We start from the raw sequence: 18,118 nt of genomic DNA, 5'->3' as shown, positions 1-18,118 counted from the left end.
TGTAATTTTCTTTTCTTGTGGTGTTCTTATCTGATATTTGTTAGGGTAATGCTGGCCTCATAAAATGAGTTTGGAATCATCCTTTCAGTTTTTTTTTTTTTTTTTTTTTTTTTTAAGAGTTTGAGAATGATCGGTATTAATTCTTTGAATGTTAGGTAAAATTCACCCATAAAGCCATCTGGTCCTACGCTTTGATTTGTTGGAGGTTTTGATCACTGAGGCACTCTCCTTACTAGTAATCAGTCTATTCAGAGTCTCTGTTTTTTCATGATTCAGTCTTGGAAGGTTGTATATCACTAGGAATTTACCCATTTCTTCTAGGTTGTCCATTTTATTTGCATATAATTATTTATAATAGTCTCTTAACATCCTTTGTATTTCTGAGGTATCTTTATAAAGTCTTCTGATTTTATGTATTTGGTAAGTCTAGCTAAAGGTTTGTCAATTTATATTTTGAAAGAAACCAGTTATTAGTTCCATTGATCTTTTTTCTTGTTTTTAGTCTCTGTTTCATTTATTTCTTATTGTTATTTTTTCCTTCTAACTTTGGTCTTTGCTTGTTCTTCTTTTTCTAGTTCCTTGAGGTCTGAAATTAGATAGTTTGAGATTTTTTTGCTTCTTAAGGTAGGCCTGTATTACTATGAACCTCTCTCAGAACTGTTTTTGCTGCATCACATACATTTTGGTGTGTTGTGTTTGCATTTTTTGTTTATCTCAATATATTTTTGATTTCTCCTTTGATTTCTTTATTGACCCATTGGTTGTTCACAGTTGCGTGTTTAATCTCCACATTTTTGTGAATTTCCAGTTTTATTCTTGTAATTGGTTTCTAGTTTCATATCACTGTGGTTGGAAAAGATGCTTGATATGAATTGTTCTCTTAAATTTATTAAGAATTGTTTTTGTAACCTTACATATATATGATCTATGCTGGAGAATGTTTCATGTGCACTTGAATGTGTTTTCTGCTGCTTTTGGATGGTATGCTCTGTATATATCTAATAAGTCCATCTGGTCTAATGTATCATTCAAAGCCAGTGTTTACTTCATGGTTTTTCTGTCTGGATGATCCGTTTGTTGAATGTCCTACTATAATGTTCTACTATTATTATATTGCATTGTGTTTTGTCTCTCTTTCCCTTTAGATCTGTTAATATTTGCTTTATATATTTAGATGCTCATGTGTTGGGTGCATAAATATTTGTAAATATGTCTTCCTGTTGGATTGACCCATTTATCATTATGTAATGCCCTTCTTTGTCTTTTTTTAGTGTCTTTATTTTAAAGTCTATTCTGTCTCATGTAAGTATTATTACCCCAGTTTTCTTTTGGTTATTTTTACATGGGAGATATTTTTATACCTTTACTTTCAATCTGTGTGTGTCCCTTACATCTGAAGTGAATCTCTTGTAGACAGCATAAAGTTGGGTCTTGTTTTTTTTTTACCCAACATTCAGCCACTCTTATGTCTTTTGATTAAAGAATTCAGTCCATTTACATTCAAAGTAATTATTGATAGTTATATACTTACTGCCATTTTGTTAATTGTTTTCAGTTCTTATTTCTTGTTATTCCATTAAGTTCTGATTTTCAGGTTTTTGTGTTAATAATTTATCAGGGAATGTATTTGTTCCTAAGTTTGGGGGCTTAGCCTTTTGTTCTTTCTTTAGGACAAATTGCTGGGTCAAAACTTAAGCATTTTTTTTTTTTTTTTAAAGTAAACTCTACCCCCAGTGTGGGGCTTCAACTTAAAACTCCAAGATCGAGTGACATGCTCTACCGACTGAGCCAGCCGGGTGCCCAAACAAACGTATTTTTAAAGACCTTTGATGTGCACTGCCAAATTGTTCCAGAAAATTGTATCAGTTTATGCCCCATCAGTATTGTCTGCAGTGGCTTCTCTCTCCACACTCTGCCAACATTGCATGTTCCTTTTCTAAAGTCTTTGCCACCAGTAGGTTTTGACAATTAGGTTTGTTTTCTTAGATTCTGCTGTCCCAGAGATGATGGGCTAAGTCACACTAACCTCCTTATCTTTTTGGTTTTGCTAAATAGGAGTGACCACGTATACTGCATCCACAGAGAAATCTTCCTCTTCCCGAAAGCACTAAGTTAAAGATGATTAGGATGGAAAAAGAAATGGTGGCCTCAGGTAGCCAATCCACTGAGCCTCTCTCGGTAAAATTAGATTGGTTTTAACAGGTTATGTTATTCTTCACAAGTTTTTAGCACAACTCTTAATTTTTAAGATTAAATGACAGTCTGGGCAGACAGAACATTCTCTTAATTTTCTTCTAGTAACTTTACTTATTGAGGACTTTATACCAGAGAGTATACTAACTGCTTTAATACATCACTTAATCCTCACACCAGACCTATGAAATAATTTCTATTATGGGCCCCATTTTTATAGATGAGTAGAAAATTATCCCAGTCATTCAGTGAGCACTGGTGAAGGGGCAGCTAGACCCATGTCCTCTGACTCCTGCTACATATGGGGCTGCCTCTGCCACGGTGCCCATGGTATCACTTCTCTCCAGCTCCGTTCCCTTTCCATCTTTCCACATTCATATCCATAATTCATATCCATCCTTTAGGGACAGTGGACCCTAGGAAAAAAGTCAGTACCCAAGAAAAAAAAATTACAGCATGTATTTGAAGTCTCTACCCCAAGGCCTAGTTCTACAACATGTGGGGGAGTACCTGCTGTACCATTACCAGATAGTCTTTGGCATTTGTGTGTACGTTTGGAGAAACTTTAGTTGAAGTCAAATCCTTATTAGGTTAACTACGAAGAAAATAGGCTTTTTAGCTAATAATAGCTGCTTACCCTGGATGAGAGATTATTTATAATAATAACTATCAAATAATCATCTGTTTAACCACAGTCATATATCCTGATGAATTTTTAGGGGCACTTTACAGGATTGAGTGAGTTGAGACCTTCTTCTAAGGTAAGAAAAACTAGCAGGTCTTTCTCTGAAAGGGAGGAGAGAGCAGGTTTTATCAGTTGTCATCTTATGGTGTGGTCTTTTTGGAGTTGTACTTAGAAGTTACTCCAAGATTTAACTACACAGAGATGTTGGTGTTCCCCCAGGATCTGTATTGGCCTTCTTTTCATCATGGACATTTTAGGTACAAGGAAACCACCACTGTTTGAGAATACAGACTTGGGTGTCGGACCTGTCTGTGAGCCTTGGCTTTGCCACTTGCTAGCTTTTTAACCTAGGGTAAATTCAGTTTAGTTCAGTTATTGAGTAACAACTTATCTGTAACATGAGGATAATTTCTGTTCATAGGGTTTTGATGAATAAATGAATTAAGTGCTTAACACAGTATGTGCACATAGAAAGTACACAGTAATTAAGAACTCTTATTGTCTGTCATGCATATTGATGACTTCCAGATCTCTTTGTCTAACCTGGTCTTCTCTCCAGAGTATATTCCTGGCTGCACACAGGACTTCTGGCAGCCTAAGCCGAACCTTTCCACCTTTATACTGTTTCTGCTCCTCTCTGCTTTCTGATGTTGCTGATTACCATCACTTTCCGCCCAGTCTGCCCAAGCTAAATACCTGGGAGTCATTCTGGATTCTTTCCTCTCCTTTCCTCTCCTCCCACCCTCAAGCCCCCCGCTTCTAACTAGTCACCAAACTGTCCATTCTTTTTCCAAAGCATCTCTAATTCATCTCATGGTCTTCACCAACACCTGCCTTAATTCAGGCTTTCTTCTCTTGAGAATAGGTCATAGTGGTTTCCCCCTTAGGCACTTGGTTGACTGCTTGCCTGTAGGTTTAACAATCTAAAGGCGTTAGATTTTTCAGGATATTTGACTATAAAAAGCCAAAGAGGTGCTAATATCTACATGTTACTTGATTGACTTTTCCTTTCCATGTGGTTTTACTGCTTCCTCTTACTTATTTACGCTTTTATCTACATCCTGTGTACCTCAGCAAAAAGAGCAGTTCACAGCTTCAAGACTTATCTTGCAGAACTCTTCACGGTGAGGAAGAAGCTGCAAGGAAGAAGATAGTAGAAGGGACAGCAGCCAAATGATTAAGCAGCTGATAGGGACTCTTGAGAGAAAGGCAATTATTGGTTCTTACTGCTCGGAAGAGTAGGCTAAACGTTGGCTTTGATGCCATTATTCTTTAGTGTTTGAGGGTTGAAAGGGTAGTGAATTAATGGAAACTATTGAAATAACCCACTTAAAATAACTGTCCTATTTTTCGATAGTAAGACTGTTCTTAGGTGGATTAAGGTTAAGGAAAGACTTTAAGGAGAGCTAGCAGTAAGCTGAATGCAGTGTTCCAGGAAGATCAATCGTGGGAAGTTGATCCAGTAGCAAAATTGCCAAGTCAAAACTAAGGATGAAATGCGAAGCACATGTGAGGGTTTCCCAGCCTCTGCTGACACGTAAAGCTAGGGTCCTTTCTCTTCTGGATTAAAGATGTGAAAGCTGAAAAAGCAAATGAAGATTTCCAATTTTGCTTGGACTACCTAGATCATAATTCTTTTGAAAATTTTTTTCTTTCGTGATTTGGATAATTTTGTCAGCTTTTAATTTCTGTTTCTATTAGAAACTTAGCAGGTGTCAGGTATCTTTAGAAGCCAAAGCATACAAGTAGTTTCAGCTGTCACGGGCCCTTGAAAGAGCCATTTTTGTCTGTTCTCTCAGATAAGTGCTTCCTGGGGTATGCAGAGTTGAAAGAGTTTATGAGAAGTGTTGTTAGTGTCATCTTTGAATTTCTAAAGTAGAATTCTCCTTCTTGATGAGGCTCTCTGTGGGCAGGACTACCTTCAGGAAAGGTGGGTGCGCACCTCCTCCAGAACTGGCTTTAATTTGGGTATTTTTGTTGGAAGAGACTGTGCCCTTCAACTGACTTTTTTTCTTTGTCGCTATTATACATATTTCTTCAAAAAGTGTTTTTAATGCTTGGAAACATTTTCATATTTCTTAAATTTACTGTAAAATTAAGATATTTGTATAATATTTGAGAGTTCCCCTCTCCCCATTTATGTTGATGCTTCTCCAAGAAAGAAATAGGTCCTTAATCTCGAAGTTAAAGCTAACCTACGGTAGAGATACATATGTACTAATGAATGGAATAGTTAAAATACCTGAACATTTTCCCCCCATCATTAATATTACATATAAGTTAGTGTTTAACAGAAAAGTTGACTGGTAGGTGTTTTCTTTTTCTTTTTCTTTTTTTTTATTATGATGGTAGGTGTTTTCTTGAGAAAATTATGTAATTCTGTTGAAACCAATATACTTAGACTTGAAAAAATCAGAGTGAGTTTCCAAAATCTGGTTTAATTCCGATCTGGGGAGGGGAGGGCATTGTGAAATACATATGCACAGGAACCTAATCAATGCTAGACAAACAATGTATTAGTTTACAATATAATAGGATAACCATAAATTTGAAGGCTCAAATTGAGTCCATTAGCGGTAAATATAGTTTTCTATTTGGCTCAAGTGGCTACTGAATATCAAGTGATGCTGAGTTCCTCCAAAGCACCTAATGACTCCCCCAGCCTTGGAAGGAGTTTCACCACAGTCTCAGAAGAAATCCCAGTCATGCCTTTAACTCTTTTGGCCCTTGGGAGTCATCGCTGCCCAAATAGAAATGCAGGCCAGGGATTCCTAGTGGCCACATGTTATTGCACAGAGAAGTCTGTTCTAAGCCAGACTCTTATGGCTAAGAAGGTGTGAGATCAGCCCTTAAATAGTGGTCTAGCATTAACGTGGTCTATCAAAGCATGTTAAGAAAAAGCTCCTTAGTGATTATGTCCCAGCTACTAGTTTTCACACTAACAGAAAAGGCAATGTGGCAGCTTCACATTTCACATGAAAGACTAGCATTAACTGGGCCTGGTGCTGGCTTAATTTTCACGTAAATCTGTGATTATATTAATGTAGACCCAGAAATAAATGATTTCATACCAGTCTTTTCTTCACATCGGTTTGTGTAGCATTTAAATTGTTATGGGTTAATGACTAGGCCATGAAGGCAAACATGTTTAACTCTCCTTTGCCAAAACAGAAACAATCCCTGTTCTGACTCCTGTCCAGTTTCCAAAAAAAAACAAAACTTACATACACCTTTGTTATTGCACATCTTTCACACAGACTTGTATGTATAATATACATATATATATTTTAAATATGCTACACATAAAAAAAGACTATGGCACTTTACATGTTTAACAAAGATCATTACACCACAGATGTTTGAAAACTATACAAAAACCCTCACACAATTAAGTGTAACATCGTTGAATTAGCACACAGGTTTAAAAAATCCACAGAATCCAAGGCAAGTATTTCTGCCTTCTTGGAGTTCATTGAGAAGCCCAGCCCATCACAAAACTTTAAGCGCAAACGCAGGCAAAAATAAATTAAGACTTTTCTGGTCGTAGAAATGGTCCAGGTGTATTAGATTTTTGGACTGAGGTGATTAGATGATTGATATTTATTAGGAAAATGTGGGTCAACAATCAGTCCACTTGTTTAACATATTTCTAATACATTCCTCATATTCAGTGGTTTTTAAATAACTGTACAGGTTGGTGTAGACTAGCATGATTTTAACGTTTCATTTTTCCCAATCAAAGCCTGGCTAATAGACTGAAGGTTTAAAAGGCCCAACATTAGTTCTTACTCTGTCTCTGCTACAGAAATTCCATCTCTGCTCTGCTTATTAAGTCAGTCAGTGTTTAAGTAGTTTTTAGTGGTTTGGGGTGATGTGTGTGTGTGCATGTGCTTTGTCGTCTGTAGCAGTCAGACTAATGGAATAAAAACACTGCCAAGTGAATTTCTTCTGGCCAAGAGAAGTAACTCTCACTTGCGACTACTGCTTTATCAGGGTGTTCTAGAGATAGGCCACCCCCTTAGCCAAAGAGCAGTCAGGTAGTAATGAGGGCCATTCTCAGAAGGTCCTCAGGGCTTAGGACTTTAACTTGTCTGTAAAAAGAGAGTTAAGAGAACCCATTTCCTAACACTGATTTTTGTACAGAAAAAAACAGTAGAGCGAATCTGCTGATGAAAGGAATCCCTCCTCCCCCGCTGTTTTTTTGAATGAAAATTACTGCCAAGGTTTAAAAAGTAGTTACGGTGGGCACTGGGAGTTGGTTAGAGCATAAAAATACACAGCAGGGACAGGAGCCCTGTCCATCGGCTTCCATACCCTATTTCTGTGTGGTGTTAGAGATAGGGTTGTTTCCTGAGCCCATACAGTAGGCTGCTACGAGCAGAACTATTTACCCCTTCTCTTTTCAAAAAATAAAAAATAAAAAAAGGTTGTAGGACTTAAATCTTGCTTACTCTGAACTTTGGTCTAAGAAAGGTGAAAGGTGAACTGATTAAGGCCTGGTTCTATACCACCACCCCTCTTGCCCTTAGCTCTTAATCTGGGTGATACGATGGTTTGTGGTATAGGCCGAAGGCCAGAAGGGAATAAAAGTTTAGTTTGCTCCACTCCATCTACATATAAAGCAATTGTTTGTTTTGCACCAAGGCATGGTTTTAGACTCAGCCTGGAGATGATTCACTTCAGGCGGTGTTGTAAAATCTGAATCAGGTTTCTATGCCTGGTGGCGCTTAGCATACAATACCTTACCCAAAGAAGGTGCAAAGTCATTCTGTTAAGCTTTCAAAACAAAGCAAACTCTTAGGGGAACAGATTCATAAGCCCAAATAGACCTGTACTTTTAATTCTTCCAGAAATCTTGTAGGTCCACTCCAAACTTGCTAAACTGTGCAGGAGTGTTTCTGTATCACTCTGCAATTCTGAAGCTTCGGTAATACCCAGCTAGGTTCTTGCCACTGAGATCATTCCAAAGTAAATTTGAGGTGGTGGTGAATACCATTTTTCTGCATCAATTTTATTGGCAATTTATAGAAACTAGATTATAAGCTCCTGAATCCTTTTTAATAGTGGTGTTCCATTCTTTTTGTAAACAGGCATAGGCAGGTGCTATGAGCTTGGTCTAGCTCTCATTTTTGCATTAAATTTCCACTCTGTGCTTCTCTGGGTGTGAAGGCTTGATGCAACTCACCCACTGAAGTAATTTTAATGTTCTTTCAGTCTGCTTTCAGAAACAACACTAGTAACTGGAGAAACTGAACTCCCATGACTAGCTCCTTTTTTTCCTGCAAAGGTCATTCCATTGCTGCTGGGGTTGGAAATACAGCTGACTACCAAACAAACAAACAGTGGGAAAAGGTCTCCCCGCAAGTGCTGAGATTCTGGCAAGTTCTCTCAGTGAATATCTGAATGAGCCACAGTTGGCTTGGAGACCTCTGTTCCTGGAATGAGGAAATAGGGTGAGGTTTCCTTTGGCAGTCAAAGCTCGATCCTAACCCTAGGAGAAAAATATGGGATCTCCTTTAGAAGAGGAGACTGGGCCAGTCCTGGTGGTAGCCTGACTGCTGGGCAGTGGAATGAATTTGTCCTCCCTAGCAGGATTTTCTACTTTTATTCCCATGATCATATAGGTCCTTATTCTTTCCTTACTCAGATTTCTAAAATCTTGGACAGTTCAAGTGATCCAACCTTACCCTGGAATTCAGCCTAGAATCAGTTCCACAATGGGATTCCACACCGACCTGCTGACCCCTTTGGTCATAAGAGGCAGTGTCTTATTATGCCCTTGAACACATAACCTATCCCCAGTAAGTATGCAGTCTTCATTTTAGTCTCTGAGACGACTTGGAAGAACTAGGAGGAGACAAAAACACCAACCCCCAAATCCCATTCTGAGGCAGTGATGCTTACAGGCATGCAATCTTGTGGCAGAAATACATCTCCACACAGCCTGCAAATCTAGCTCACATCTCCTGTTACCAGAGGAACTGCTGCCTTAATGATTTAGATTATCATCCTTCATGAGCTTCGGAGGAGATGGAGTCAGACTCGTCAGCTCCGGGTCAGGGTTCCTGCAGTAGTTTCCTGTTCCATCTCTGACAGCTGGAACTGTGGCCCTGGAGCGCACTCAGCTGGATGTTTCCTCGCGCTGGTCCTGTTAAGGCCTGGGGCCGTGCAATGTAGGCTGTGGTAGGTAAAGGCTAGTTCTTCACTTGACTCAGACGAGGGAACCAGAGGGGTACTCTTTCACAAGGTGACACAGGAAGAAAAAGGGCATTTACATCTCTTCCAAACTAAAGGAGGCAGATAAGGTTTTTCCCCTCTTCGATTTCTTCCTGTACTTTGTCACTGGAGGTTGCAATTTCTGCTTGTGCGGAGAAGACAGCACAGATGAAGGTGAGGACCGTGCCCCCGATGGCGGTATAAAAGGCCCAGCCCAAGGAGCAGTCTCCAGGCCTGTAGGCCGACGCATAGTGTCCGCAGTAGCCTACGGCCTTCTGACAGCCCCAGCCGGCAGGGTAGAGTATCAGACCCAGGATCAGGAACAAGCCTGCAAGGCAGAAGAGAAGACCGGTGAAAACCCCCGTGGCTTCACAGTGTAAAAGTGAGTAACGGTACGGAGAGGCTGTCATCTGTTCTGTAGGAGCAGCAGGGACTATTTTATGCAACTAATGTGACCGGATCGAGAAATACCATCACTTTCTTAGAAATATATTTAGCCTCTTTTGTATATGCTGGAATGTGAATCCATTAATAATTTCTCTTCTACAAAAGCAAATTAAACTTGTTGCTAGTTCTTCCCACAAAACTCTTACTACAGTGAGCATTTCCCTTTTGGTCTAAGGCAGAGGTTGGCAAACTAAGGCTCCCACAAGTGAAATGTGGACTTGGTTCTGTAAAGTTCTGTTTGTTTTGTTTTTTAAGATTTTATTTGAGAGAGTGCAAGTGAGAGAGCACAGGCTTGGCGGGGGAGGCAGAGGGGTAGAGGGAGAGGGAGAAGCAGGTTCCCCGCTGAGCAGGGAGCCCGAAGCAGGGCTCCATCCCAGGACCCTGGGATCATGACCTGAGCCGAAGGCAGACGCTTAACCCACTGAGCCACCCAGGCGTCCCTGTAAATAAAGTTTTACTGGAACGTACCCCATTGCCCATATGTTTATGAACTTTGCCTACAGCTGCTTTTGTGCTGTAACAGTTTCAAGAGGATCGCTTATATTTTAAGTGGCAGGAGAAAAATGGTATTCTCTGCAAAATGACACCTAATATAAATCGATTGCTAACTTTATACCCCCCAAAAGCTATTTTTTTTAGATAGCTTGCAGTAGCAATTCTATCCTCATAATTTAATCGTGGTTCTAAATTCTCTTTTCCTACCTTTACTGAAGTTCTCTGGGTTTACCACACCAAAGCTTCTAAGTCATTTACAGGAACTCTCTCACAAAAAGAACATGACTGAATCTGTGGCTATTAGGCTTGAAGGATGATCAAGGACAGTGTTTCAGTCCACAGATTACAACTGTCATAGCTGTCTTCACCTTATGATGGCATCTTCTTGCCAGGCCTGGCAGTTCAGATCTGATTTTCCCTACTTCCCAAATTAATCCCATTGTTCTACTCTGGAGGCCTCAGGGGACTTTCTAGCAGGGATGAAATACAGGGAAGTGGTTCATATGTTCACTGTCTGAAGAAGAGTGCTTCAAAAAAGAAGTCTTTCTAACCCTGCAACCCTTTATTTCTGCATAGGTCAGAGTGCTGGGCAGTAGGTAGGGAAATGCACTCCAGGGTTAGAAGCATTAAGTGAAAGGACAGCTGACTGAGGCATCCCAGAGAGGTGCTGTTAGAAATGACAGGGAGCATGGAGCTAATTCCCCCAAGAATAAGACTGCCAGTGGAGAATGTGTTGGTGCTTGAAGATGGAAGGTTTTAGCAAAGACTAGCTAAGTTAAGAGGTGGGTCGGTTAGTAGTTAAGAGCTTGGACGTAGGTACCATAGAGGTCTGAATCCAAGCTATTGCCATTTATGGGCTGGGTGACCTTAGAAAAGTCTCTTAACTTGTCTGGGTATGATTCTTCACCTGTAAAACTGGCTAATCCTTAACTCATAAAGTGGTTGTGGATATTAAAGTGTGTAAAAAGATACTTTATACGTCCATAACAGTAACAGCCTTAACAAAACTGGAACACAGACTAGCAAGTGGTAACAGGTTAGAGCCTTTGGCAGACCTCTCCCATATATAAACACAAGCAGTTTAAAGTTTACCGTTTATGAATAAGCAAATCAGGTCCGTTTTGAGGGTATATTTTGAAAGGTGTAATAATTTGGGAGAGGGGAGAACCCAAGCTATAATTTAATACCCTTGGAAGAATAAACTAGTCTCCATCTGAACATATCTTACTCAGCTGGGGAGATCTAAATCTACTGAGCTAAGTCTTCTGTATTTCTAAAGCCTACGATAAAGCCTGATTAATCCCCATCTCCTTCCCCAGGAAACCTCACCTGAGGTAGACAGCACTTTGGTAGTCTCCTCCCTCAGGTCCTCAGTTTCCACCCGGGAAATAGTGAGGTACCATGGCTGGGACTTGGGTAAGGATTCAGAGGCACTCTGTGGCCTGTCCCGGGCAAGGGAGCATTAGCTGCTTGTCCCTTTGAAAGTCCAGAGTGTGGGGCACCTGGGGGGCTCAGTCGGTTAAGCGTCTGCCTTCGGCTCAGGTCATGATCCCGGGGTCCTGGGATTGAGCCCCACATCGGGCTCCCTGCTCTGCGGGGAGTCTGCTTCTCCCTCTGCCTGTCGCTCCCCCTACTTGTGCTCTCACTCACTCTCTCAAAAAATATTTTAAAAAAAGACCAGCGTGTTCATATTTAAATTGTCTCCACTGAGATATTAATTGTACATATCATTTGTATTATGTGACTTAAGCCCAATAAGTAAAAGTAATGTGTTTTAATATGATTGGGACCAAAGACAGAAAGCACGGAGCGTGCTGTCCCCCAGCAGCTCTGCTCCCCGAGCTGGGATCTAGCTGGTCGTGGGACATTCAGAATACCTTAATTTGGCTGTCTCAGGTCCTTCTGGAAAGTAGGCAGTTTTTTAAAATAAATATAAACCTTCTTTTAATCACCTCAGATGGCTTTTCACAGCACTGTCGTGAACGCTCACTCCAGCACTACCCTCCACACTCCGGGCTGTTCCCCTTTCCAGTAGCTCAGCTAAGCTTCCCAAGGGGCTTCAGCCCATCTTCAAATCCTGTGGTAGCCACTGGCCGATCAGTTTGTGAATAAGGACAGCAGGGAGACTTTCCTTACCACAGAGTTTGTCAGAGCCTCAGCTGGAATACGGAGAAGCCCACAGGGCAGGCCGGGTGGGAGGGTAATAAATAGTGGGCTCGGGCATGTCTGCAAGCCCCAGTGGAGGGGTCTGGGCTGCAACCACAGGCAGCCAGCCTACACAAACACCAGGAGTGCCTTATCCAGATTCTCGGAGGAAACCTCACTGTCTACCTTGCCCTGGCTGCTGACCTCTCCTCCCAGCACTCATCGGACTGTCATTAACACAACTGACGCCATGAAAGTGAAAGACCTACGTCTCAATGAGAGACAGAAAACAGGCCTTCAGGTGAGCAAAATAAATAAAAATGTAAAAATCCCATTTTTCATCTCTCTAGTATTTAGACAAAGGCTCTGTACCAAAGGAATTCCAGTAAGTTAAACAATTCAGGTTGTCTCTCCAGTGACTGCCACAGTCAGTCCTTACCTTACCACGTCCTGACTCCACTGCTCTCAGGCCCAGTGCAGCTTATGAGCAGCCCGGGCCGTGGTGGTTCCTGGGCCCTAATAAGCATTACTTAGTCATAAAACCCTCCCCAAACAGATTCTTTTTGCTTCTTAGTAAAGGTGAGAAAAAAACCTATTAAAGTTCCCCTTCTCAGGGTAAAATCCAGCTTTCTGTCTCCTTGGCCTTCAAGGCCCTATGATCCGGCTCCGTATTACCTATTCAAAATCACCTTTGCCTTTCTCGCCCTTGTGCTCTCTGCTCCAGCCTCACTAGCCAGAGGGCTTTTCCTTGAACATACGTAGCAGCCATGCTCAGGCCTTTGCACCTGCTGTTCCTCTTACCTGCAGTGCTTTCCTTCCAGACAGCGTTTAGGCCACGGTCAAGTGCCACCTTGTGGGTGTGGTCTTCCATGCCACTCTACTTAAAATTCCAACCACCCACCTCCCCCCTTTCCTTGCTTTACGTCTCCTTAGCATTTATTACTAACATAGAACACATTTCTTTGAGTCATATGAAACTTTCAATATTTGACCATTTTTGACCTATAAAAACGGACACATCCTATAGTTTAACCTACTGTTTTACTTCTTTTGTTACCATCTCCATTCCAGACTTGAAACTCCACGAGGGCAGGGATTTTTGTATTATGTATTTACCACTCTAAAGCCAGTACTCAAAAGAGTGCTTGGAACATAGTTAAACTCATAATAAAATCTCTCCAAACCACAGTGCCCACCGTGGAAACCAGTAAAATAACTTGACAGATACCAATCAATGAGAACGAAATGTGTCAGCAAGAAAGGAAATAGAGACTCTTAGCTGGCTGGTTTAGCTCGTCACACCGCCCTGTTCCAGGCCTCTGAATCCCAGTGTTTAGAAGCAAACTTATGCCCCGAATTCCAAACAGGATTAATGACACCAACTATGAGGCAAAATTTAAGTCTTAAATAGGCATGTGAGACAATAGGCGTAAGAATATAGTCAGACATACCAACACCAAGTGTGCGTGCAAACTGAGCATGGTTTTTCTGGTCCTCAGTCTGGAGTACAGCCAAGGACTCTCAGTGTGCTTGTGGGTGATAGCTAGAGACCCAATGGAAGGTGAAGTGTGCTCTGAATTTCACATGGGAGCCAAGCCAGAAAATGGTCTGATCATCTTGTATGGCTATTTAAAAAGTAGCTTCTGAAGTTAGGCCAGCCTATAGTGAGTGGTCTCTGGGGTCTTTCCACCACCTTGCCCTCATGCATTATTGTTTTGAGAGGGGGGCATCACTGATAGAGAAAGTAAGCGACTAGGCCAGTAGGCTTTGGCTTTTCTGACTGGCCTCTCCTCCCATGTGCCTGACTAAGCAATGGCTGGTCCAGCGGGGAGGAAGAAAAGCAGGGAGGAGGATACTGGCCAGCAACCAAAGGAAATAGTCACCACCGAAAGCAGCAGTGACTCAGCTGTGATAACCTCTGCCATAGCTCCACTTGATAGGATGGTACCCCAGAAGGTACCATCTGCTCATCCCGGGGTCACCTGGGGATGACTCAACCTTATCTGGGAAAGAAAAAAATGAAGAACTAATGGTTAGTTACTTGGACTACCTGAGATGCCACCACAGGCTGGAGACAGAACCCTGGCGACCTCGGTGAGGCCGGCCATACGGTGCTGGCTCTCTCATGATGAGCTGGACACCAGCTCTCACAATGCAGTGCCCACCGTGTCTCTGTGCTGTTTTAATAACCTTTTCCCCTGCCTGGATGGCGCTTTCAGACTCAACCCCAGATTCCCAGCAGTTGAATCTTGTTGCACAGGAATCTTTAGTCTCTGTGGGCAACCTAAGCATGTGGTTTGGACTTTACTCAAATAATTAGACTCTGTAAGCTCCAAAAGGGCAGAAACTATGTCTTATCCTAGCATTTCCAATGTCTAAAACCTAGGAGGTGCTAAAAAACAAACAAAAAACAATGAAATGCACCAAGAAAAGTCTTAGTCTTCTTGCTTTGTGGTCCACATTTATTCACTGCTGTGACTAGACCAACCACAAAATTGTACATCTTAGGTAATTTTCTTGCTACTACCCTAGAATGAAATAATGTTATCAAATCTAAGTTTTAAGCAAATACCTTAGGTGGGAAGATAAACATCTCCGTGATCCTGCCAAGCACCCAATTTTATGAAGATTAGGAGTTCCTGAATACAATAAATAGTATTTTACTTGGTCTGAAGATGACCATCTCCAGCTTCATGAGATGCCAGGAATGGGGGTGGGGGTGGGGGTGAGTCCAGTCTGAACCACAGCTCTTCAGCCTGTGAGGGAAATGAGGCAAGGCTCCATGGCTGTTTCACAGTGTTTTCCGGCTGTTAGAGCATCACCTCCTTCCCTCTAGATCAACCACACAATGGTCACTCTTTCACCACTGGCTGACCAAGGGAATGGACTCAAGGTTTCTTGTCCTTTGTGGGTCACCCACCATTTGTACAGAAGAAGGCCATTTTTTCCTGGCCTGAAAATGTGAGAAACAAAGGCTGGCTCCTATTCCAAAGAATAACAAGTGGATCTTTGGACATCACATTCCTATTTCCTCTTCAGACAGGCTTTCAGACTAAATAGCAAAGACTGACTAGACCTCAGTTTGCACAGCACTTCTCTAAGGACACGAAGAAAAGAAGGCCAGCTGTTAGTGCCACCGCCAACCTGTGGAGAAGCTCCCAGAGAGGGACACAACACTTAGCCTCCACTAGATTATAATCAAGAAGCTCGTTCTAAAGCTATGAGAGATCCTCATCTCTTTGGAGAGTGAGCACACAGCAGACGGCAGCAGGCGGAGCAGCTTTCGATAAATTTGGGGTCCAATTAGGTAATTCGCGAGGTGAGTCCACTGAGTGTCCTGGTGCCAAGCAGGTGAGTGGCCTCGGCAGTGGGGGGAGGAGTGGGCTGGTGTGGGGTTTCACAGGCTTTACACACGTTTAGGCCAGTAATACTCAAGGAATCAGGTCACACTCCACACATCAGCATTCCCTGAACATGGGGCTCTTATTCATGCTGACCCCTGGGGTACTCCATCTACCTGGAAATAGCCCCTCTCACCCAAGTCAAGTGTCACCTCCATGTGAAACATTTGTCACCACTTCCTGCCAGAATGGTCTTGTCTGTGTGCTTCCACTACCCTGTCCCTCTTCAGCTCTTCGTCACAGTGTTAATTTTGTAGGCTTATTCAACAACTATTTACTGAGTTACCTAAGTGCCCCTCATTATACTCAGCCCTGAGGACAGAGCAGTACCCTAGTAGGACTCTGAGCCCCTTGAGGGCAGAAAACTTGATTTCTCTTAGTATACGTGACAGTTTTGTCTTAGCATTTACCATAAACCTGATGGGGGTGTCACAGTTAACTTTGGATAACAAAGGTCAAGAGTTCAACTCATTTCTTTGAAATAGCCACGGACTCATTTAGGAACCCAGCAGGAGACCCCTTGTTTATCCCCTTTGGGTCTACCTTGTGACTCAGAGACCTGGGAATGTGGACCTAGATTAGCCTGCACCCCAGTTTTTGTTGACCCAGCTCAGCTCACTAAAGCATAATGCCAGGAGGCTGCCCCCACGCCCCCTAAGCCTCATTCCCTTGCTCCAGGCAGCCATCTCTAACAGGAAGTAAGGCAAATCAGACAAGAGAGCGGCTGGCTTCCAGTACCCAGCCCCATTCTAGGACACAGCTCAGACAGCACCCCAGGCTTAATGCGAGTGGTACCTTCAATCAGCAAGTTAAAAAAAAAAAAAAATACTGACAGCACAGGATTAGAGGAAGACCAAAACAGGACAGCCCTCCTTGCAAGTATTTTAGAGCATCCACCTGCGTTCTAGGTGGGATGTCATATTGGCTTTTCCTTCTCAGTATCCTTTGCTGTCATTAACTTTCCAATTTCTTAACATTGGACTGCCCAGGGCTCAATCCTGTGTCTTCTCTGTATTCTCCTCATTGATCACAGGTGGTCCCATAGCTTTAACTACTCTAGGCTGACATCTCCTGCACTCGGATCTCCAGATTTGCATATCCAATTACCTACTTGACCTCCACTTAGATGTCTAACAAATTATGTCCAAACCTAACTCTTGATTGCCACTCCCCGCTTCACAACCTTTGCTTTGCCCTGTGCACTTCATATCAGCAAACGGGAGTTCAATTCTTACACCCTCTCAGGCCAGAAACCTTAGGATAATTTTTGACTCCTCTCTTTCTCTCAGAGCCCACATTACTCTTTATCAGCAAGGCCTTCATGCTAACTGTTCCCTCGGCCCGCAGAGCTCTTCCTGATTACCCATATGGCTAACTCCTTTATCTTCCTCAAGTCCTTAAATCTGTTCTCCTTGAATCTGACCCTGACTATCCTATTTAATATGATAACTTGTCCTCTTATCATGTCAGCATAGTTGATCTCTCTTATCCTGGCTACACCTTTTTTTTCTCCCCTAGTACCCACCACCTTTTAATAAACTAAATAACTTAGTTTACAGTCTGTCTCCCCCACCTTCAGTGTAAACTCCATGAGGAGGAAGAACTTGGTCAGTTCATGTATCCCAATTGCTTGGAACAATGTAAGACACGTAGCAGGTGCTCAGTAATATTTGCTCCGTGGATGACAAGGCGGCGCTGTGAGGCAGATGGTACATTTTGCAGGAAACCAATGTAACATACTTGCCAAGTTTTTAAACTAGTTGGAGGAAAAAGCGTCGATAACATGAATCTCAGGAGTTGGCAATTTCGGCTAACAGAACAACAGCCATACTTACTAATGAAACCCACACAAGGTCCAAACCATGGGACTTGACTGCAAGCACTGAAAACCTCCTTTCTAGCTCTAGAAGATGATGCTCTTTGGAAGAACACAAAGATAAAAGTATTAAGTTAATTAAATGTAATAAATTTTCAGTTATCTAGAGAGCAACCTTAGTTGAGCCTCAAAACTCTGAAATTGTTTCCAGCTCTGGCTGGCTGCAGTGAGGACAGCTAAAAAGACAGACTGTGGCTGGCGTGTGGGACCTTTCCAGGACACCACCCGTGGGAGGGGAGCAGCGCCGGGATAAGCCTGGAGAAGTTCAGGAAAATGGCAGGTGTCAGAAAGCAGAAGGGTACAAGGGTAAATGAAGAAGGAGGTGGACCATGGCAGTTTGCAAAAGAGCTAAGGGTGGTATCCGGAAGCAGCACGAGCCTGGACAATGGAAAGACCAACAGAACGTGCCGGCGGTGAAGGCAGGCGGAGGCAGAACCGCTCTAGAGCGCGGGAAAGGCCCCTCCCAGCAGCAGCCCGAAGGCAGCGTCACAGATGAGCACTGGTGTGTGCGGTCTGCACTCCAGGAGAGGAATACCACGTCCGGCTATTTTCCGCTAAGTCTGGGACCGTCACGTGCTAGACCAAGTGATGTACAGAGTGGTTTACAACAAAGGTAGGGATGCTGGTTAACATTTATCTGTATGTTTACCGCGCTCTTAT

The 18,118-nt window shown here is 42.5% G+C and overlaps 1 protein-coding gene across 5 annotated transcripts in view; it reads right to left on the bottom strand.

Moving 5' to 3' along the window:
- Positions 1-1,541: 1,541 nt before the first annotated feature.
- Positions 1,542-18,118, bottom strand: part of LHFPL2 (LHFPL tetraspan subfamily member 2) — a 155,763-nt gene continuing 139,186 nt past the window's right edge. For all 5 annotated transcript variants that reach the window (XM_032404134.1, XM_032404137.1, XM_032404138.1 and 2 more), the window contains one exon: positions 1,542-9,422. In XM_032404134.1, the coding sequence (XP_032260025.1) occupies positions 9,166-9,422 (257 nt within the window). In that variant the 3' untranslated portion in view covers positions 1,542-9,165. The remainder of the gene's footprint in view (positions 9,423-18,118) is intronic.

The sequence above is a fragment of the Phoca vitulina genome, unplaced genomic scaffold, assembly GCF_004348235.1.
Source record: "Phoca vitulina isolate PV1807 unplaced genomic scaffold, GSC_HSeal_1.0 scaffold6, whole genome shotgun sequence".
Classification (NCBI taxonomy): Eukaryota; Metazoa; Chordata; class Mammalia; order Carnivora; family Phocidae; genus Phoca; species Phoca vitulina.
Note: the sequence above shows the minus strand (reverse complement) of the source record. Positions and strands in the feature narration are given on the sequence as shown.